The 23,436-nt window shown below is 45.0% G+C and overlaps 1 protein-coding gene across 5 annotated transcripts in view; it reads left to right on the top strand.

Moving 5' to 3' along the window:
• FASTKD2 (FAST kinase domains 2) overlaps positions 1 to 23,436 on the top strand; it is a 61,657-nt gene that overhangs the window by 34,275 nt on the left and 3,946 nt on the right. For 4 of the 5 annotated variants that reach the window (XM_077448500.1, XM_077448502.1, XM_077448503.1 and 1 more), the window contains 7 exons: positions 6,136 to 6,259; positions 10,009 to 10,148; positions 16,966 to 17,138; positions 17,227 to 17,375; positions 20,151 to 20,360; positions 21,496 to 21,598; positions 22,804 to 22,918. In XM_077448500.1, the coding sequence (XP_077304626.1) occupies positions 6,136 to 6,259; positions 10,009 to 10,148; positions 16,966 to 17,138; positions 17,227 to 17,375; positions 20,151 to 20,360; positions 21,496 to 21,598; positions 22,804 to 22,918 (1,014 nt within the window). The remainder of the gene's footprint in view (positions 1 to 6,135; positions 6,260 to 10,008; positions 10,149 to 16,965; positions 17,139 to 17,226; positions 17,376 to 20,150; positions 20,361 to 21,495; positions 21,599 to 22,803; positions 22,919 to 23,436) is intronic. The other variant, XM_077448504.1, reaches the window with a different exon arrangement.

Raw genomic sequence — 23,436 nt, 5'->3', positions numbered from 1 at the left:
CGGGAGGCATGCGATGCGGGAACCCGCCGCGGATTCGTGGCGTTCCTGCATCGCTCCAGTGTGAACCCAGCCTAATAAGCGATCATTTTTCTGATGGCTGTATTAGTGTCACAGGTGACGCTAGTTAGGCAGGTAGGTATTTAGGTTCGCCGCAGCTTTTTATAGCGCCAGGGACCCCCATATACTACCGCATAAAGCCCCCTGATTGCCCCCTAGTTAACCCTTTCACCAGTGATCACCATATAACTGTTACAGGTGACGCTGGTTGGTTGGTTAGTTAGTTATTTTTTTATAGTTTCAGGGCACCCGCCATTTATTACCTAATAAAGGTTTAACCCCCTGATCACCCGGCGGGTGTCATTTGTGACTGTAATAACTGTTAGGGCAGTTAGGGTTAGCCCCCTTTAGTTCTAAGGTACCCCCCTAACCCCCCCAATAAAGGTTTAACCCCGTGATCACCCCCCGTCGCCAGTGTCACTAAGGCTGGGTTCACATTGCAGCGGTTTATGAGAACGGATGTGATTCGCACCGCACTGCAGTGCAAATCACATCCGATCTCTGTGCGATTCGAGTTCAGCCATACAGATAGTATGGCTGAATTCGCGTCGCACCCGCCGCAAACTCGCACGGGACCCTTTTTTTTGGTCCGCAGCAGAATCGGATCGCATGGGTGTTCACACCATGCGATCCAAGTTTGCAGATCGCACTGCGATATGCGAACTGATCTGGGGGTGTCATTAACATTTCACTGACACTCCCAGCAGTTCGCATAGGGCAGTGTGAACTGCCGCCGGGAGGCATGCGATGCGGGAACCCGCCGCGGATTCGTGGCGTTCCCGCATCGCTCCAGTGTGAACCCAGCCTAATAAGCGATCGTTTTTCTGATCGCTGTATTAGTGTCACAGGTGACGCTAGTTAGGCAGGTAGGTATTTAGGTTCGCCGCAGCTTTTTATAGCGCCAGGGACCCCCATATACTACCGCATAAAGCCCCCTGATTGCCCCCTAGTTAACCCTTTCACCAGTGATCACCATATAACTGTTACAGGTGACGCTGGTTGGTTAGTTATTTTTTTATAGTTTCAGGGCACCCACCATTTATTACCTAGTCTCACTAGTGTACCCCTAAATTTAGGGGTGTCTACTTTCCAAAATGGGGTCATTTGGGGGGGGGGGGTTTGTGCCATCTTGGCATTTTATGGCCTTCAAAACTGTAACGCCCTTAGAAAGCCTGAAGGCGGTGCTTGGTTTTCGGGGCCCCGTACGCGGCTAGGCTCCCAAAAAGTCCCACATATGTGGTATCCCCGTACTCAGGAGAAGCAGCAGAATTTATTTTGGGGTGTCATTTCACATATGCCCATGGCATGCGTGAGCAATATATCATTTAGTGACAACTTTGTGAAAAAAAAAAAAAAAGTTTGTAATTTTCCCGCAACTTGTGGCAAAATATAAAATATTCCATGGACTCAACATGCCTCTCAGCAAATAGCTTGGGGTGTCTACTTTCTAAAATGGGGTCATTTGTGGGGGTTTTGTGCCATCTTGGCATTTTATGGCCTTCAAAACTGTAATAGGTAGTGAGAAGTGAACTCAAAAATTTACGCCCTTAGAAAGCCTGAAGGCGATGCTTGGTTTTCGGGGCCCCGTACGCGGCTAGGCTCCCAAAAAGTCCCACATATGTGGTATCCCCGTACTCAGGAGAAGCAGCAGAATTTATTTTGGGGTGTCATTTCACATATACCCATAGCATGTGTGAGCAATATATCATTTAGTGACAACTTTGTGTAAAAAAAAAAAAAAAAAAAAATTTTTTTGTCATTATTCAATCGCTTGAGGCAAAAGGTTTTGTACTGCCCTGCCATTTTAGCACCTCAAGAAATGAGATAGGCAGTCGTAAACTAAAAGCTGCGTAAATTCCAGAAAACGTACCTTAGTTTGTAGATGTGACAACTTTTGCGCAAACCAATAAATATACAATTATTGACTTTTTTTTTACCAAAGACATGTGGCTGAATACATTTTGGCCTAAATGTATGACTAAAATTGAGTTTATTGGATTTTTCTAATAACAAAAAGTAGAAAATATCATTTTTTTTCAAAATTTGCGGTCTTTTTACGTTTATATCGCAAAAAATAAAAATCGCAGAGGCAATCAAATACCATCAAAAGATAGCTCTATTTGTGGGAAGAAAAGGACGCAAATTTTGTTTGGGTACAACATTGCATGACCGCGCAATTACCAGTTAAAGCAGCGCAGTGCCAAATTGTAAAAAGACCTCTGGTCATTGACCAGCAAAATGGTCCGGTCTGAAAGTGGTTAATTAATGGAGGGTATGCCACCTCGCTGCCATTTTTTTTTATTTTTATTTTTTTGTTCTTTTATTGTTTCAGTGATGCCTGATAGCATAGCCTTCCCTACACTTCCAGCCACCTGCGTCTCATACACAGAAGTAGTATGTTGTTTATCTACCCTTCTGCTCCCCTTTGTTCATTGACAGGATGCAAAGTATTTTGTAACTTGTGTGCAGAATACAGAGCATTTTTAAATGGATAAGAGGAGAGACATATAAACAGCAGTACGGCATCAATGTTTGAGAGCTTCAACTTTCATAATCGCAGCACCAGAAGTATAGTGATAGCCATACTATCCGGAATTCATCTAACTGTACATAATCAAACGGCAGCAGTCCCATTCTTCTTTGCAAAATAGCTCAAGCTCTGGTTGGATTGAGATCGTCTGAACAGCAATTTTCAAGTCTTGCCACAGATTCTCAATTGGATTTAGGTCTGGACTTTGACTGGATCATTCTAACACATGAATAAGCTTTGATCTAAACCATTCCATTGTATTCTGGCTGTATGTTTTAGGGTTGTTATCCTGCTGGAAGGTGAACCTCCACCCCAATCTCAAGTCTTTTGCAGACTCTTAACGGGTTTTCTTCTAAGGCCGCGTACACACGTAGCGGACTATCCGTGGACTGTCCGCCGGACTTTCCGAACGGCCTACTTGCCCACACACGGCACTTTTTCAGCGGACTAATACGGCGTACTAAGTCCGCCGGACTATCCGCCGTACTTTTGAAATGAACGGACTCGCCCACACACGCGCAGAGGAAAGTCTGCTCATTTTGAGCGCGTCTCCAGGTAGGCGGGGCCCGCGAAGGAGAGGTTGCTGGCCCCGCCACCTGGTATGGATTTAAAGGGGAACCCCAACGCCGAAAAAATCTGCGTGGGGGTCCCCCCCAGGTCCACATCAGACCCTTGTCTGAGCACGCTACCCGGCCGGTCAGGAAAAGGGGGGGACAAGCGAGCGCCCCCCTCCTGAGCCGTACCAGGCCGCGTGCCCTCAACATGGGGGGTGCCTTGAGGAAAGGGGGGGCGCCCCCCCCACCCCAAAGCACCTTGTCCCCATGTTGATGAGGACAAGGGCCTCTTCCCGACAACCCTGGCCGTTGGTTGTCGGGGTCTGCGGGCAGGGGGCTTATCGGAATCCGGGAGCCCCCTTTAATAAGGGGGCCCCCGGATCCCGGCCCCCACCCTATGTGAATGAGTATGGGGTACAATGTACCCCTACCCATTCCCCTGTAAAAAAATAAATAAAAAATAAATAAAAAAAAAAACACAACACACAAGGGTTGCATAGCTCCGGGGGTCTTCCGTCTTCGGGGGTCTTCTCGCCGGACTCCTCCGCTATCTTCTGCTAGCTCTTTTACTAGCGGAGGAGCCCGGCTTTCTTCTTCGCCGCCGCCCTCTTCTTCCGACTTCGGGGGTCTTGTCCCCCTCTTCAGTTCTCCTTGCCGGGCCACCGCGCCTTCTTCTAGCTCTTTTACAGGCGGTGGCCCGGTCTTCTGTCGCCGCCTTCTGTTCTTTTCTTCTCTTCAGATGTTGCCTCGTCGCTCTCTCTGCTCACAATGACGGGGACAAGGTGCCCGGCGACTTGTATAGGGACATCACTGGATGATGTCCCCGCCCATTATGGTGTCACAGGCCCAGTGGATGCGCCTGTAAAAGAGTTAGAAGGCGCGGTGGCCCGGCAAGAAGAACCGAAGAGGGGGACAATAAACTATTTTAACCTGTGTGTGTGTGTGTGTGTGTGTGTGTTTGTTTGTTTGTTTGTTTGTTTGTTTGTTTGTTTTGTTTTTTTTTTTTTTTTTTTTATACAGGTGAATGGGTAGGGGTACACTGTACCCCATACTCATTCACATAGGGTGGGGGGGGGCCGGGATCTGGGGGCCCCCTTATTAAAGGGGGCTCCTGGATTCCGATAAGCAGACCAACGGCCAGGGTTGTCGGGAAGAGGCCCTTGTCCTCATCAACATGGGGACAAGGTGCTTTGGGGTGGGGGGGCCGCGCGGCCACCCCTTCCCCAAGGCACCCCCCATGTTGAGGGCACGCGGCCTGGTACGGCTCAGGAGGGGGGCGCTCGCCTCCCCCTTTCCTGGCCAGCCGGGTAGCGTGCTCGGACAAGGGTCTGATTTGGACCTGGGGGGGGGGGGTGCAGATTTTTTTTTTTTTTTTCCGCGTTGGGGTTCCGCTTTAGGTCCATACCAGGTGACTGGGCCAGCTACGTCTCCTTCGCGGGCCCCGCCTACCTGGAAACGCGCTCAAAATGAGCGGACTTTTCTCCAGGCGGGAAAAGTCAGTTCATTTCAAAAGTACGGCGGACTGGCACATACACGGCCGTATTGTCCGCCGAAATGCGAGTCCGGCGGGAAGATTGGAGTGCAAAAATACTTTCTAAGTCTGCTGTACTTTCGGATAAAAAAAAGTCCGCCGGAGGCTACACACGGGGGGGATTGTCCGGCGGACTTGAGTTTGCCGGACTTTTCCACCCGATTGTTTGATCGTGTGTATGCGGCATTAGATTGCCCTGTATTTGGCTCCATCCATCTGCCCATCAACTCTGACAAGCTTTCATGTCCCTACCTTGTGGCTTCACAACCAGTTCCCTGCTGGGGCATGCGTGAAGCAGTTGCGCTTTGTGAATGGCCCGGCGGTTGGGGAAGGAGGAGGGGGGGCTAAACTTACAGATGAGTTTGCAGTGGAGTCAGCCGGAATTGGGAGCGAGTACCTGTCAAAACCAAGCACCTGCTCCCCCCCCCCCTCCCTCCTGAAAGGCTCTAAATGTGGTAGTGGCGGGGGGAGGCAAGTAAGTGGAGCTTCCCCTTTTTGAGTGGAGCTCTGCTTTAACCAACGAATACTGATGCTACTACATTTGCACTGAGCATCAAGGCTTCAATGACCTCTGGGCAAAAATGGTCAAACACATTAAAAAAGAACTCCTCAAAGCAAGCTCTGCAGATTTCTTCCTCTTCCTAGGTGTTCAAGATCTGCCTATAGACTTTTATGGCCCCCTTACCTAATAGAGGTGGTACTTTCAGAGGTGGAATATGGAGAATGTGTAATAAAATCTCTCTGCTTGCTTTACACTCTTTAATTTATAGTGGGGTTACCTTTTTAAATAGTTTTTTTTTCCTTAGATTGTAAGCTCCTTGAGGGTAGGGATTGATGTGAATGTACAATGTATATGTAAAACGCTGCGTAAATTGACACCGCTATATAAGTACCTTTAAAGGGATTGTAAAGGTATTTTTTTTTCTCTTAAAATAACAAACATGTTATACTTACCTCCACTGTGCAGCTCGTTTTGCACAGAGTGGCCCCGAACCTGCTCTTCTGGGGTCCCTCGGCGGCTGTCTCTGCTTCTTCCCACAGGTGCTTCTCACGTTCATGCGAGCTCCCTCGCATGGTGAGAAGCACCTGCGGGCGCGCTCCCGTGATATAGCCGCCGGCTGTATCACACGGCCCCGCCCCCCGGCGCGCCGCGTCATTGGATGTGATTGACAGCAGCACGAGCCAATGGCTGCGCTGCCTTCAATCCATCCACTCCAGCCAATCAGCGGCCAGGCTGAGTGGTGAAGAGGAAGTCGGGAGCGAGCGCGGGACTTTCGAGGGGTGAGGTAAGTAAAACGGGGGGGCTGGGGGCTCCGGCACTGTGAGATGTTTTTTCACCTTAATGCATAGAATGCATTAAGGTGAAAAAACATTTACCTTTACAACCCCTTTTAATAATAATAATAAGTGCAGATTTTTACTTTTTCTCTTCTTTTTTTTTTTTTTTTTTTTTCTTTTTAAAGAATAAAGCCTTACAGATGGTTGACAGATTTAACGTCGCACAGAGTGGAACCCTATTTTGTATCCTTTCTGATATTAACTTCTACTCTGAACATCTTCTTAACGCTTGCAGTGATAAACTCATCAGTAAGTAATGATATGTTTACCAAAACACTTAACATTTAGTTAAAAATAAATGTGTGATGTGCAAATTTCAACCCTTTTGGGTCTCTTTCACACACAGGCCAGGGTGTGGTAATAAGTTGGTTGAACTGTGGTTTTACCCCCCCCCTCTGACACCACTTGTCCCCAGTGGCGTCAATAGGCCTGTGCTACATGAGCCAAACACCGGTCTCCAGAATGCTTTTATCCCCATCAATGAACCAAAGGAGCTTTCTATATTAATATAGATCATCCGGTGAGTGGCCAATTCTTATGGTGGTAGTGGTGGTGTCGTCACTGAATTGATGGATAAGAAATGCATAGAATCACGGATACAAGAAATAGGAGGATTAGAGTAATTTTATACACCGCAAGAAACCGGAAAAGGGGACGTATACACACATACCAGCATAAACGCTGAACATTTTATTTAAATTTAATAGAAATATTGGATATATGAGTTGCACAGGAGATATAGACACAGGTGTATTGTATAGATATATTGATATAGTAACACTAGTGTATATGTGTGTATATATTTTTTACAGTGGTGTATTGTTTGGTTTTTAAGAATCTAATATAAGAGTTAGCACAGTCAACACATACCTTTTTTCGTTTTGTGCAGGTTTTTACTTTTAAGTAGAACCACATTTGACTGCAGCAAACTGTATACGTTTTTAAGTTGATGTTGTAGTGGTGGGGGTGCTTCACAACATTTGGTATTTTAGAGATAAGATTTTTTTTGCACCGGTAGACGCATATTTGATTTGAATTCACATTATTTTCACAAGTGCTAGACCTACACATTAGGGAAATACATTATACACGCATGTACAGGAAAATTCTGATACACAGGAGCATCAGAATTGACATACCGTATATACTCGAGTATAGGTCGATCCGAATATAAGCCGAGGCCCCTAATTTACCACAAAAAACTGGGAAAACTTATTGACTCGAGTATAAGCCGGGGGTGGGAAATGCAGCAGCTACTGTAAGTGGTAAAGAGGGTCAACAATGCCCATCTGCAGCTGCATGCCTCCCTGTGTCCTGTGCAGATCTGCCTACCTCACTGTGTCCTGTGTATACCTCCCTGTGCCCTGTGTATGCCTCCCTGTGTCCTTTGCAGATCTGCCTACCTCACTGTGTCCTGTGTATGCCTCCTTGTGTCCTGTGCAGATCTGCCTACCTCACTGTGTCCTGTGTATGCCTCCTTGTGTCCTGTGCAGATCTGCCTACCTCACTGTGTCCTGTGTATACCTCCCTGTGTCCATTGCAGCCTACCTGTGCTAATCTTCATCCTTTGTGTCCTGTGCATGCCTCCGTGTGCCCATAATTACGGCAAACACAGCTTCCCACCCTCCTCAAACACAGACTACTAAAGGATTTTTCTTTGCTGGAGGGTCCAGAGTAGAGCATCTAAAAAAGGTAAGCTGTACTTTTATGTTATAAGTACACTACTTGAATAGAGATTATATATATATAAGCTGCAGAGATTTGGGCTCATGGACTTCTAGAGACTCAAAAGTAAAAATTGGTGGTCGATTTACCGTATATACTCGAGTATAAGCCGAGATTTTCAGCCCTTTTTTTAGGCTGAAAGTGCCCCCCTCGGCTTATACTCGAGTCACCGCCATCTGCCTACCTGATCAGGCATGTCATGTAGACAGACGGTGGCCAGCATGTCATAAAAACATACGGCGGCCATTCCAGTATTTAAAAGCCGCGCCTCCTCTTCGTCTGTGATAGGCAGAACACTCAATTTCCCAGCAGTCCGTTTTCAGCCTATCACGGACATGAGGATGAGGGGATGTCCGTGATAGGCTGAAAACTGACTGCTGGGAAATTGAGTGTTCTGCCTATCAGAACACTCGAGTATATACGGTAAATCGACCACCAATTTTTACTTTTGAGCCTCTAGAAGTCCATGTGCATGAGCCCAAATCTCTGCAGCTTTATTATTTATATATATATATATATATATATATATATATATATATATATATATATATATATATATATATATATATATATATAATTTTCAAGTAGTGTACTTATAACATAAAAGTACAGCTTACCTTTTTTAGATGCTCTACTCTGGACCCTCCAGCAAAGAAAAATCCTTTAGTAGTCTGTGTTTGAGGAGGGTGGGAAGCTGTGTTTGCCGTAATTAACCCTTCTTTACTGTGCAGGCAGATCTTCATTTTTCAATTGTAACTAGATTTGAAGGCTGTGGGAGAATTCAATAAAGAAATAAGGGCAGTTTTTTTGGAACTATGGCCCTTTAACCACTTGCCGACCGGGCCATAGATGAAATGCGGCTACAGTGCGGTCTGCTTATTCTGGGATGGCGCCCATGGACGTCCTCCCAGAATCTTGCTCGGGCGCGCTCCCGCAAACATCCGTGACCACCGGGTCTTCCGGATCGCGGTAAATGCCTGCTGGTAGCGGCCGTTTACCACTTGATCGCTCCATCAAATGGGTGATGGAGCGATCGCTTGTGAACAAACCGGCGTCATGTCATGATGCTGGTTTCTTCCTCTCTTCTCTGTAAAGTGCGAGGGGAGAGATTGGAGCAGAGCTGTGGGCTGAATACTCTCAAATTTTTTTTTAACAGAAAGAAAGATTTTTTTTTTTTTTTTTACAGAATTTTCAGTCCTTTTTTTTGATTTATAGCGCAAAAAATAAAAAAAAAACCCAGCGGTGATTAAATGCCACCAAAAGAGTGCTCTATTTTTGTGAAAAAAAAGGACAAACATTTCATATGGGTACAGTGTTGCATGACTGAGTAATTGTCATTCAAAGTGTGAGAGCACCGAAAGCTGAAAATTGGTCTGGTTAGGAAGGGGGTTTAAGTGCCCAGTGGTTAAAATGGCCTGCGTCAGATTCAAACCCCTCTACTGCCTTTTTCAGTAAATTTACCGACACATGCAGCAGATTCAGGTAGTTCTTAATAGCACCAATCTTACAAATCCCTATCAGGCTTGCCTTGCCTTACCTTCTGCAGGTACAAAACTTATTTTGTGTGACAGCTTTAGCGGTGGTGATGAACACATATTAATTACACAGGTTCTGTGGCTGATTAAGGTGGTAATTAGACTCAGTGCCTTATCTGAATTTAATTGGCCTCAGAACCTGTTTAATTCACAGGTGTGCTGGTTTAAAGGATGAGGTGGCAACTCTAGATGGAGTTCTGCTGTACTGAGATTGGAGTGTCCGTATTGACACTCTGCTCTTGGTGTGCCGCCACACTTTATGCCAGCCTCTGATTCATCTACCTGGGTACAACATACTGTAAATCTGTTCCCCACACTAACATTTGTTGTGTGGAGACACATTTATGAATTCCAGGATGTTTGTCCTAACGAAGGTTTAAATAGGTATACAAGCTGAGCTTCTTACATTGTACGGTAATGAGGGACAGGCTCATTTTATCATTGTTTAAAAAGAAAGCATTGCAGTCAGCCATGATGGTTTCCTTGAGAAACATCTAAAAAGACAGGAAATCTTTATTTGTAAGGCATGCTACGTGATTGGAAACGCATAAACATATAGTGGGGTTTTCTTACATTTGCGTGCAAAAGTGGAAATACAGTTTAAGGGCTCAGCCACGTTGTCCATTTTATTCTCTTTCTACTGAGAGAGCTAACCACTTGCTGCTTGTTGGTATAAACACTGTTTTATAGGTATATTCATTAATTTTCAATGTATTTTCTGTCTGCTTTTTGGTTTAGATGGCCTAGATGAACTGTCATTTACCAAAATTGTTAGTCTGCTGTCTTGCTGCTGTGAACTGAATTATAGCAATGAAAAGTTGCTGACTGCAGTTGGGGATCAGGTTATGAAGACCATTTGCTTGTGGAACCCATGGCAGGTAAAATGTCACCGAAAATCATGTGTGTATCACCTCTGTACATGTATTTTCTAAATTATACAATGATCTTTAGGCCTCATGCATACCTGTATGCTTAAAGTTTTTTTTTTTTTTTTTTTTCTCCTACATGAGATTGCAGCCTCAAAAATGTGGTTAAAAAGACACCTTTCTCTTACGTTCACCGACTGACACAACTCCTTTCTTATACCATCGGGTTGTTACGCCACTTTCAGGAGAGGACTAGGCAGAACATGTTAATATGTTATAATAAAACTAGAACTTTCTAGTTCCGCTGTCCCTTAGGTGACAATCCCCCAGCCTGCTACTGCAGCCTCAGTTTTTTTCTGCCTAGTGAAGAAGGACATAGGAACCCAGCGGGCCCATCGGTCCATGGATTTTTCTGCAGAAGTTTGCTTTTTGCGCAAGATTAAAGATCCTGTGATCTGCTATCAACAGCCGGCTGGGTGACAGGCTGGATACCCTTATCCTTGTCTCCCCAGCCTGGCCATCGAGCGTGTGCAGATCAGAGCTCCATACTGGGTCGGCCACGACATGCCCCCCGCTCCAGGGGCGGTCGGTGGGTGTAATGCCCCGGGGCACACATATGACCGGGCTACTGATGTCTGCGTCACAGTGTGCTGGGCCAGCAGCCACCCTGTACTGATCGGAGAGTGGGTCTGTGATGGAATGTCTCCCAGTTCTTCAGGACTGGTAAGTACAGCTCTCCCTGCCTTGGTGGGGCTGAGCAGCTGGGGATTCCCTGGGAGGTCGATTGGGGGGGTCCCTTACCTCTCTCTCTCTCTGTCTGTCTGTCCCTGTCTTCCCCCACACTTCCCTGTGGGGAATGCTGTATGGGCTGCTGAGTTTGTGTGTGTGTGCGTGCCATAGACAGGGGCTCCCCGGGGGGCTCTCACCTGGGGTGGGGACTGCACTGGGTAGCTGTGCCCTGGGTGTCTGTAGGTCTCTCCCCTGAGGTGTCTGGAGGCTGTGTCTGATAGGTGTAGCGCTGTTTACCGCCATTTCTCTGCCTGTTTTTTCACTGTTCTTCATTGCATACAGTGTTTGGTGGCCATTTTTGGTGTGACCAGGGAGCAGCATGTCTCCATTTTACTGTAGTCTTGCGGCCATTTCCCCTGTGATTATGTCCTTTATACTGGAGGCTCGGCGGCCATTTCGTTGAAGCATGAACACGTTTTTTTCAGCTTCAGCGCTATACAGAGGAGCTCAGCACAGCGTGGTTTTGTCTCTTATGCATCTGGGACACAGGCACACCTATCTGGAAGGCGCAGAACTCGGTCAGGGTGGTGAGTCCTGCGGTAGGGGCACCTCAGTATGCAGCAGTTAGGAGGGTGGGACCATCACTGTCCTAAGTCTCCAACAGGTGGCAGACAGGGTAGGGTCAGCATGGCTTCAGAAACTGGTGTTTCTTCCCCAGAAATCCAGGCAATTGCAACCGGTTCGTCTGCAGACAGTGCAGTGCCTCTGGACGCTTTGTCGGCGGTCCTTAATTCGTTAGGTGGTAAAAAACCTTCCCTGGACCCCCCCCCCCCCCCCCCCCCGCCCCATCCTCAGGAGAGAGCTCTGACGCAGACTCGGGCCCTGCTGAGGCTGGTGACCCCTGTTCTGTCGTTTCAGACGATGCTGACCAGGACTGTTCGGACAGTGAGAATGATTTTGTGCACGATAAAGCACTTGATGGAGCATTTATCACAGCTGTGCGTGATACCCTGAACATTCAGGAGCCAGCAGATCCCTCTGCTGATGTAGTGGTCCCTTTTGGGTCCCGTAAGCCAGCCCGTACACCTAAGGTGTTTCCATATCTGACTTATTTCGATAAGGTCATATACAAGGAATGGGGTCGACTGCAACGTACCTTTTCGGTGCCCAAATACATGGTGGTGCGCTACCCCTTTGAGGAGAGCCTTCTCAAAAAGTGGTCGGCTCCTCCAGTCGTGGACCCCCCAGTATCCAGGTTAAACAAAGTAACCACAATCCCGGTAGAGGGGTCTCCTGCCTTTAAGGACCCCATGGACAGGAAAGCCGAGGCAGTGGCTCGTTCCTTGTCTTCGGTTGTGGGGTCAGCAATGCGACCAGTACTGGCATCTGCACTTGTGTCACAGACACTTACTGAGTGGGCAAAACTTTTGCACCATGAATTGGGGGAGCAACAGGCTTCTCCTGTCTGCATGGAACTAGCAGACCAGTTAGTGCAAGGCCTTAAGTACATTTGTGACGCGGCCCTGGATACTCTCCCATTGCTATCCAGGGCTTCAGTGTCAGCAGTGGTGCTGAGGCGCCTGATTTGGCTAAAATGCTGGTCGGCTTACCAGGCATCTAAAAAAAAAAAAAAAAAAAAGCCCTGACGGATCTACCCTTCCTTGGCGAGTGGCTCTTTGGAGCATCATTAGATGACATTATTAAAAATGCCACAGGTGGTAAGTGTACACTACTTCCACAGGCCAGGAAGGCTAAGGAGCCACGCCCTCTGAAGGACAAAAGCATCCCTGGAACCGCAAGCCTGCGAGCAAAAGTGCTACCACATGAAGGTTTGCCCCTGCCCGCAACACGCTACTTTGGGAGTTTGCAGCCTGGTGGGCCTCTCGGCTGTCCGACCAATGGGTCTGTGATCTGATTTCCTCCGGCTACAAGATAAGAGTTCTTCTCTTGGCCACAAAACACATTCTTCCCTTCCAGCATACCTGTACTCCCGGCTCACCGGGAGACCCTATTGGGGGCGGTAAGGGACCTGCTGAGTCGCGGGGTGACAGTACCTGTTCCAGAGTCGGAACGTTTCCAGGGGTTCTACTCAAATCTGTAGTCCCCAAAAAGGAAGGGGTACGTCCAATTTTGGACCTAAAGGCCCTCAATTACTTTGTAAAAATACAGAGGTTCAGAATGGAATCAGTTCACTCAGTAGTCGCTGCACTCCACCAAGGGGACTCCCTGGCGTCTTTGGACATCCAGGATGCATACCTGCACATACCCATATGCCTTTGGCATCAGAAATTTCTGCGTTTGCAGTTGAGGAAGCCCACTATCCGTTTGTGACTCTCCTCTTTGGCTTGGCACCAGCCCCCCGAGTCTTTACCAAGGTATTGACTCTGTTTTGCTACAACGCGGGATCGCGATCGTGGGTTACCTAGACAATCTCCTCCTGAGAACATGAGAGGCTGAACGAAAATAAAATTAACTAGATCCAAGCAAATTATTATTATTATTAGCGTTTGCGCAGCTCATTACAACATGTAAAATAAGTAGATGGAGGAATCTCCCTATTGGGACATTGGATTCTGACAGCGGCACTAGACACTGTCAGAAAATGCTAATCAGCAGCCGCAGCTCCCCTACATTTTACCTCCTAGTACAATTCTTTCTCCAGTTCCCCCTCCCAGCACAAATACTCAGCCACTTACCCAAAATCGACCTTAGGTCAAATCCTCCCAGCACAAGCTTAACCTTTAATAATCCTATCCCTACATACATAAACCTAAAAACAATGAACACAATATTCCATTATTTTATATATATATATATATATATATATATATTATATTATATTGCGCACACACAGCAAGGGGCAAGGGAGAAAATTTGTACGTTTGTCCACTGGCAAAGAAATTATCAGTCTATAATTTTAATGGTAGGTTTATTTTAACACTGAGAGACAGAATAACAAAAATATCCAGAAAAAATCATTTCAAAAAAGTTATAAAATGATTTACATTTTAATGAGTGAAATAAGTATTTGATAACCTATCAATCAGCAAGATTTTTGGCTCCCAGGTGTCTTCTATACAGATAACGAGCTGAGATTTGGAGTACTCCCTTCAACGGAGTTACCTGTATAAAATACACCTGTCCACATAAGCAATCAATCAGATTCCAATCTCTCCACCATGGCCAAGACCAAAGAGCTGTCCAAAGATGTCAGGGAAAAGATTGTAGAAAAGAAAAGATTGTAGATCTACATAAGGCTGGAAGACCATCGCCGAGCAGCTTGGTGAGAGGGTGACAACAGTTGTTGCAAATGGAAGAAGCACAAAATAACTGTCCATCTCCCTTGGTCTGGGGCTCCATGTAAGATCTCACCTCGTGGAGAACAGTGATCAAGGGAGATTATCAGTGGCCTTGTATGTCTTCCATTTTCTAATTATTGCTCCCACATTTGATTTCTTCACACCAAGCTGCTTGCCTATTGCAGATTCAGTCTTCCCAGTCTGGTGCAGGTCTACAATTTAGTTTCTGGTGTCCTTCGACGGCTCTTTGGTCTTCACCATAGTGAAGTTTGGAGTGTGACTGTTTGAGGTTGTGGACAGGTGTCTTTTATACTGATAACAAGTTCAAACAGGTGCCATTTAATACAGGTAATGAGTGGAGGACAGAGGAGCCTCTTAAAGAAGAAGATACAGGTCTGTGAGAGCCAGAAATCTTGCTTGTTTGTAGGTGACCAAATACTTATTTTCCACCATAATTCGCAAATAAATTCTTTCAAAAATCAGACTACGTGATTGTCTGGATTTGTTTCCACAGCTGTAGCTCCCCAGTTCTGGCAGCACTCATGCAGCCCCAGACCATGACACCCACCGCCATGCTTGACTGTAGGCAAGACTCACTTGTCTTTGTACTTCTCACCTGGTTGCCACACACGCTTGACTTCATCTGAACCAAATAAGTTTATCTTGGTCTCATCAGACCACAAAACATGGTTCTAGTCCATGTCCTTAGTCTGCTTGTCTTCAGCAAATTGTTTTCAGGCTTTCTTGTGCATCATCTTTAGAAGAGCCTTCCTTCTGGGATGACAACCATGCAGAGTAATTTGATACTGTGCACGGTGTATGGTTAGAGCAGTGGCAGGCTGACTCCCCACCCTTCAACCTCTGCAGCAATGCTGGCAGTACTCGCATGTCTATTTCGGAAAAACCTCTGGATATGAAGCTGAGCATGTGCACTCAACCTGTCCTGTTAAACCGCTGTATGGGCTTGACCACCATGCTGCAGCTCAGTTTCAGGGCCTTGGCAAACTTTTTATAGCCTAGGCCATCTTTATGTAGAGCAACTATTCTTTTTTTTTTTTTCAGATCCTCAGGGAGTTCTTTGCCATGAGGTGCCATGTTGAATTTCCAGTGACCAGTATGAGAGACTGAGAGTGATAACACCAAATTTAACACACCTGCTCCTCATTCACACCTGAGACCTTGTAACACTAATGATTCACATGACACTGGGAGGAAAAATGGCTAATTGGACCCAATTTGGTCATTTTCACTTAGGGGTGTACTCACTTTTGTTGCCAACGGTTTAGACATTAATGGCTGTGTGTTGAGTTATTTTGAGGGGACAACAAATTTACACTGTTATACAAGCTGTACACTCACTACTTTACATTGTAGCAAAGTGTCATTTCTTCAGTGTTGTCACATGAAAAGATATAATAAAATATTTATAAAAATGTGAGGAGTGTAGTGTTACAAAAAACAAAGCCGGTTTTTGACAAGTCCTTTTATTAATTGAAGAATGTCCCCTGTTGAAGCTCCAATAAAGCCGCGTACACACGGGCGGACTGTCTGGCCAACTTAGTCCGTCGAAACACATTTCAGCGGACAGTCCGCTCGTGTGTGGGCTTCAGCGGACTTTTTCAGCGTGCAGTCTGGCGGACTAAGTATTTCGGAATTTCCGTAATATTGTCCGTCAGACTTTGGTTTCAGCGGACAATCCGCTTGTGAGTAGGCTAGTTCGACGGACTAAGTATGGCGCATGCTCAGAAAGGATTTACACGGCGAAAGGTTGCATTGCTGTTTATTGGACTTCCTATTTCTAGTCCCGTCGTACGTGCTGTACACGTCATCGCGCAAGCTTTCGACGGACTGTTTGTGCATCCGTGTGTCAAGTCCGTTCATTCGAAAGTAGGACGGACTGTCCGTCGGATTGTCTGACGGACTAAGTTGGCCATACAGTCCGCCCGTGTGTACGCGGCTTAAGTCTTCTCCCTCCTCCCTCCTCCACCACAGCTGCAGCCATTGTCTGAGCTGGACGGGATGTTAAACGGCTGGAAGCATCAGAAGAAGACTCGTTGGAGCTACAACGGGGGACATCCTTCAATTAACAAAAGTCGTCTCACTTTTTTGTAACACTACACTTCTGTTTTTTTAGATAGATGGGTAGCGGTACAATGTATCCCATACTCATTCACATGGGGGGGATCTGGGTGCCCTCTTGTTAAAGATTCCCCCTGCCTGCAGACCCCCACAACCACCGGCCAGGGTTGCCAAGAAGAGGCACTTGTCGTCGTCCCCCCCCCCCCAAATATAGGGCATGTGGCCTGGCATGGTCCGGGCTCAAGGGCCTAGTATGGACTGGGGGAGGGGGGGACCGCGCCCACACGCCATATTTTTTTTTTTTTCCAGCTGTCAGCGGGGAACCCTATTGTAGGCATTTGTGACGCGGTTTTAACAAGCCAGAAGTGCTTGTCAACCGCACCGTAAATGTGCATAGGGCGTTGGAGGGGAGCATTTTTAATGCTGACTAAAAGCTCATCGGCCACAACTAACGTGCATTAACACTATAGGAGCATTTGATAAGTCAGTATTTTGAGCATGTGTGAACGAGCCCAAGCGGTGGTGGAGATTTCACTGCACATCAGCTGCATGCCAGGTAAAATCTTGTAGAGGGGCGTAGTTGGGGGACCCCACTTTAAAGCAAGCACTAGCTACGGGGCCATGAGTTGCATACCCAAAATACATTGAACGTCAGTATTTTCTCTGGTGCTTAAAGTGAATAAAAAATGGTAACAACTAGTTTATTTCCTTTTTCTGTTCAGTTGGCTTTGATACTCCAGTACTTTGTACACCTTAATTTTCGACATGTTCCACTACTGGATCGATATGCTGAGATTTTTACAAATAATTTAAATTCAGTAAAAATATGGGATTTATCAGAGGCAGTCAAATTCTACTCGGCGCTGAATCATCTTCCAGAAAAAAAGACGCAGCAGTAAGTCTTATTTTTGCATGCTTCATAGATGAGAGAGAAGTTTTGGAACTCGTCATTAACAATATATTCCTTGTTCTTTTATTTTAAGGTTTCTGGAGGCCATAAACACATCCCTACAGGAAAACCTCAATAGTATGCCACCTAAAAAACTTCTCTATATTGTATACAACTTGTGTGTTCTAGAAGTATGTCCTGACTTTGCAGTAAATAAGCTTCTGCAGTATGAAAACTTTCTCAGTAAGTCGGTGGTGTCTTTCTGTTTACCCTTTGTTGTAGTGCTAATCAATTAAAAGCATCAGTTTTCATTTAATATAATTTGCAGTTTTCCTTTGTATGATGTTCTTGTAAGGCCTAATTCACATGGCAAAAATGCTCCAGCTGCTGCAAGAATCCAGCAGATGGTTGTAGACCATTATGGGCGCTGAACCTGTACAAAGTGATGACACGCTGCAGCAGTCCACCGGTATTTGGATGTAATTGCACAGCCATTGATGACTGGCAGTTAGGAACAGACTGTTTACGTCCAGGGGTAATCATTTGTCTCCAACTACAGGTAATCGCTGGCTGTGTGATTACATCCATATACAGCTGGACAGCTACACCCATTGTCAGCCTGTCATTGATTTGTACAGGCACAGTCGCAACTGTCTGCATCCACCTGTACATCTAACTGCAGGAGTCTGCTTGATGAGCCTTAAGTTAGGTAGTCTGGAATCTTGGAAAGGCTCCAAGGCTGTTGTTAGACAAAACATTTCTGCACACTTTTAGTCTGCCTCAGGCCAGGGAGGGAATTGTCCTTTTATTTGCACCCTTGGAGGACTACCCTAACAGATGTATTCTCTAGCCTGGCCATTGAGCACGATTCTCTGAAACAGTTCCCGAGTTGTCTGGGATTCTTTTGTTGGTCAGTCATCTGATCTAACCTCCGCTGGATATTGTCTGCATGCTGCAGGACCTTCACCCTTGAAAGGGTTGGTAACTCCCCTATGACAGAATGGCTGGGGTTTTCCCTTCGCTGGCCAGTGTTGAGTGCGTCTTTCCTAGAGGTAAAAAGATTGTAGTCTTGTTCTCGTAAGTTGTTTGTTATTTTTACCAAAAAAAAAAAAAGACATGTCGTACTTATCTGCTCTGTGCAGTGGATTTGCACAGAGCAGCCTGGATCCTCCTCTTCTCGAGTCCCTCGTCGGCACTCCTGACACCTCCCTCCTGTTGAGTGACCCCCATAGCATGCAGCTTGCTATGGGGGCACCCAAGTTGAGTCGCAGCTCCCTGTGTGTATTCAGACACTGAGCCGCGGCCCCTTTCTCTTAGCTGACTAACTTTGATTGACAGCAGCGGGAGCCAGTGGCGCCATGCTGCTGTCTCAGCCAATGAGGAAGGGAGTCCAAGGCAGCTGAGACATTCCTACAACATCACTGGATCTAGAGGGGGGGCTCGGGTAAATATTAGAAGGGCTTCTGTACACAGAAGGATTTTTATATTAATGCATAGCATTAAGATAAAAAAAAATCTTCTGCCTTTACAATCACTTTAACCATTTGCCAACCAGCCACCGTCATTGTACTGCAGCAGGTCGGTTCGTTCCTGCGAATCACCGTCATTGTACTTCAGCTATGGAACTCTATAATGTGGGCATGCCCACTGGCCAGCAGGGGAGCCAATCAATGAATGGGGCGGACTTTATGTACCCCCTTGATCGCCCCTGATGTTAACCCTTTCCCTCCCAGTGTCATTAGTATTATAACAGTGCGTATTTTTAGCACTGATTACTGTAATGTCACTGGTTCCCAAAAAAGGGTCAAAAATGTCAGTTAGGTGTCCGATCTGTCTACCGCAGTGTTGCAGACCCGCTAAAAAAAAAAAAAAAACAATAATAATGAAAAAGCCATAAATCTTCTCTATTTTGTAGATGCTTTTAACTTTTGCATAAACCAAATATATGCTTGTTGCAATTTTTTTTACCAAAAATATATAGAATATATATCGGCCTAAACGGAGGAAGACCTATTTATTTCTTTATTTTTTTTTATATCATTTTTGGGGATATTTATTATAGCAAAAGTCCTTAAGTGGTTAAGATAATGCCTTCCAGATCCTACCGACTGATGATTCACACATTGAAGAGTGAGGATTCAATACATGACTGCCCTGCCTTTTCTATCGCTAGATGGACATCAACACCCCTGCTGCAGATTTCCCCTAGTACAGGGATCTGCAATTAGTGGACCTCCAGCTGTTACAGAACTACAAATCCCATAAGGCATAGCAAGACTCTGACAGCCACAAGTATGACACCCAAACGCTGAGGCATGATGGGACTTGTAGTTTTGCAACAGCTGGAGGTCTGCTAATTGCAGATCCCTGCCCTAGTAGTATAGTTCAGAGCACTTCTTAGTGACCTGTTGGTGTTTGAGATAGGTCGACCTCCTGTGGGTTAGCTGCAGTCTTCTCAGATTCTTTCCTCCTTACTATTCCTTATAAGGCGAGTATTCCTAGTACTTTTACTAGTTCACTAGTTAGTTTTATTTAATTTTTTTTGAACATGGGACCAGCAGCAGAGAACTAGAAGCTCCTCCTGCTTATGTTTCCCTGCAACCTGGCTGGGGAGGAGCCGTGTCATGTGACAGCTGTATATTGATTACGAAAAAGGTATTTAGATGATTTGTTTTTATTTTTTATTAAAATGAATTACAGCGCCATCATCCACATACAGAAATTGAAAGACAATGCCTATTTAACAGTGTGTATTTAGTATCACTTGAAATTTAAAAACAAAACAAAAAAAAACACCATCTTTGCCGCACTTCTTCCTTAAAAATTTTGATGTACATATAAAAAAAAGTTTCCTACATCTCTGAATTTACTGATGACTGTGACAAGTAGTTTTCACTAAAGATAACCTCCAGATCTTTTCATCTTCTGCTCAGTTTCAGTTGCCTAGATTTGTAATAGATCTATATGAGGCATTTATTGCAATCATGTAATTGAATCCTCTATTTTTTTGTTTTTCAGATCCTAAAGAACAGAAAATTTTTGCGCATATTAACCTGTGTTTGATGATGAATAAGCCCTTTTTAAAAAGTCATTCATTCTGCTGCCTAAAGAAAGTCCCCCCTGCAACCACTGAAGACTTTCAAACTTTACATACCAACATCAAAAACTTCATTAAGGATCCAGACTTGTATCATTACAGCTTGCAGATAGCCAACACTTACTACATTGGTATGAACCACTGACAATCATCCCTTTTACAGAATTGGGGGACCTTTTCACTCTTTCACCTTTTGCTTAATGTGTTTTCCATTAAAATGAATGAAAACACATCAATATGCATGTCAGCACATGCATTAAGACCCATGTTAATGCACATTGATGTTTGACGTGATACGTGTTGACCTATCAATATGTCAGTAAAAAGTGCAGCAACGTGCTTTTTGATGTGTTCATATTGCTGTGACTGGAAATCGCATTAAAGAAAAGTGCATTGGTGTGAGCAGACTCATGTTTTTGTTTTTACAGCCTCACTATTTTGTCTTATTTGGTTGTCTTTCATATGTCTCTGGGTCCCATTATACCATGAATGACTTGGGGCCTTTAGTCTGGCCAAGCAGGCAGCCACCAGGATGGCAAACTTTGGCACGTTGCAGATAGTTCCCAATGGTACATAGAAATGAACATACTTGTCTTGTCTAGAGAAAGAATGGGGTCAGGATGGTATAACCTCTATTTTACTAACTTGTGGATTTACTAGCCCTATCCCTACATTGTTACCCAAGGTACTTTGTTTCCCCCATAGCTACAGGGCATTTCTCTGGGTTTACCCTTTGGATGATATGGATATTAAGAGGGAACCCCTTGCAAAAAAAATGCGTAGGGTCCCCCACTTTCAAATCTGGTTTAGGATTTTAAGGAGGAGCACCACGTTCCCAAAATCCATACCAGTCCCTTCATACATTTAATTTTTTTTTTTATAGGTTACTGGTGGCTATGAAAATCTACATCTATGTTCCAGAGGAAAAGCCTCATATGCATTAAACTTTACTCCTTGGGAGAAAAAAAAATTGTAACCACTTGCTGGCCGTGCACTGTAGCTTTAATGATACAGTGGGGTTTCTCATGAAGGGGGTAAAATCTTCCGGAGCTTAAGTGGGTTACAGGTGTATCACTTCCGGTTGTATTAACATTTTTTAATACAGGATTACTCATGCATAATGTTTGAAATACATTATACACAAAATGTGTACTATAATTATGTTTCTGAATTGAATCATTTAATGTGAGTGCAATAGTTTAATAACTAAGAACTAATAATTAAGTAATTTAATAATTAAGAACTTTTTTTTAACCGTTTTTCTAGATTTTATGTTGGCTTTGGATATCCAAGACAACAAGTTGGTTCCTGTTGGTGACCTACAGACAGACAATCTAGAGATAGCTGACCACTCAGAAAATGTTATTCGGTAAGAAAGGATAATGGTTGACTACCCTTTGCTATATTTAAAATAAGCCTGCTCTACAGGGAATATGGGATCTGTCGTTGCTGATTTCCTTCTGAAAAGGCCAGTTGTCTGGCTGCTGAACTGATCATTTTGGCTTCCATATTCAATAATTTAATAATTCAAAATGAGTATAGAGATCAGGGAAGCTGGTGGAAAGGCGAAGTCCTTATATGCATACTTTTTGCAGGGCAGTAGCTCAGAGGATCGGGATGGCAGTTGGAAAACTAGCATTTTCAAATGGAAAGGTCAGTGATGGCCCTTCTGCATGTTTCTGTCATTTAAAGTGAACATCATGCAGAGCACAGTGAAGTTTGATTAGCTCCCATCCACCAAAGAACATGTGTCGCGTACCTGATAGAGATCGAGCTGTAGAGGGGGCTTCTCTTGCACCTCCTGTCCAACAGCCCTGGTAGTAATGACAGGGAGTGGAGGACACAGAGTGGCACGAAGGCCAATGTAGCAGATGATTCTGGCTGTACTTTGGCAGGGTGATTTGAGAACACTGGGCCGAAACTGAAGACAGGAGCTCCGTGGCGCTGAATCAGCAGCTGGAAGCATACCCGGAATGTAAGCCAAGGGTTCATCTACAGCCAGGCAGAGCAGGTACCGACGTGGGGCAGAGGCAAAGACGGGACACAGGCCGGGTTTGATACACAATCGGGCAATGAGGCACAGGAACATCAGGCAGAAGCTGAGTCTAACACAAGCCGGGGTCACAAGTAGGCAGGCAGAGGTCAAGAGGTGGGTCAGGCAAGCTGGGTCGGGATACAGGAAACTGGTTCAGATTGGGTAAGCAGACACTAGCTGAAAAGACCACTCAGCAATGTCACTGGCAGGTTTAAATAGGCAGACTGGCGCCAATGCGCGCACGCGAACCAACACGCGCAGTAGTGCGCTTGTGCCAGTACATATCTTTTCTTGTGTATCTTCGGGAATGTCCACGCTTGCGCACCACTGTGCATTTGTTGCCCGGGCTTTCCTTACAACATGTGTTGAAATTACTCTTCTGTCCAACACATAGTATGGATGTGGAGAAATCTGTTGGTGAATGCACAATGCGTAGTATCAAAATGAAAAACAAAAAACGATCTGCCTGGTGTTCTAAACACAGGTCTAAATACAGATGCATGATTAGGTTAATGGTAATTGATTTTTTTTATTTACAGCATTGCTCTAATTTGCTGTACTCCGAATGCATTTGCTTTGGGCACACTTCATCCACTGGGGAAGCTTGCCTTGAAGATCAGAATTCTCAAATATTTTGGTTTTTCTGTGGTGGTGGTGAGTTGTTTTCATTCCAAATTTAATTTCTTCATTACTGGTTTCCTTCCATTATCTAGTATTAATTTTTAGATTTCTTGGGCTTAGAATTGCAGAAATCTGTGCCTGTTATAAAATGTGTTAGCTCTTCTACTATTTAGAAGTATTGTAACAGTATACTGTTGATCGCAGAGATACATTGCCACTGTGGATTGGTTTTGGGAAATATAATGTTGTTTTAATGTGTGTTATGTAGCAGTAAGCAACTCCCTGTTCTATTTTCACCACTTTAGGCAATGATTTATACTAGGAATTGTGTTTTTTCACATAATCTCTGTTTTTTACTTTGATTACTTTTCAGGCATACATAGACTTAAAGTATTAAATTTAAAAATGCCAACAGGCAGTGCTTTTATGGCAGAAGAGACCTTATTGTTCTCTTGTTGTCATAAATCCTCCTGCCTGTCAGCGGTAATGTACACTGAGCCATACATGAGCAGCTTAAAATACATTTTGGCACCCACTCTGTGCCATTATGA

Source organism: Lithobates pipiens, unplaced genomic scaffold, assembly GCF_037356315.1.
Source record: "Lithobates pipiens isolate NorthernLeopardFrog02 unplaced genomic scaffold, aLitPip1_a1.2 Scaffold_22, whole genome shotgun sequence".
In the NCBI taxonomy this organism is placed as follows: Eukaryota; Metazoa; Chordata; class Amphibia; order Anura; family Ranidae; genus Lithobates; species Lithobates pipiens.
Note: the sequence above shows the minus strand (reverse complement) of the source record. Positions and strands in the feature narration are given on the sequence as shown.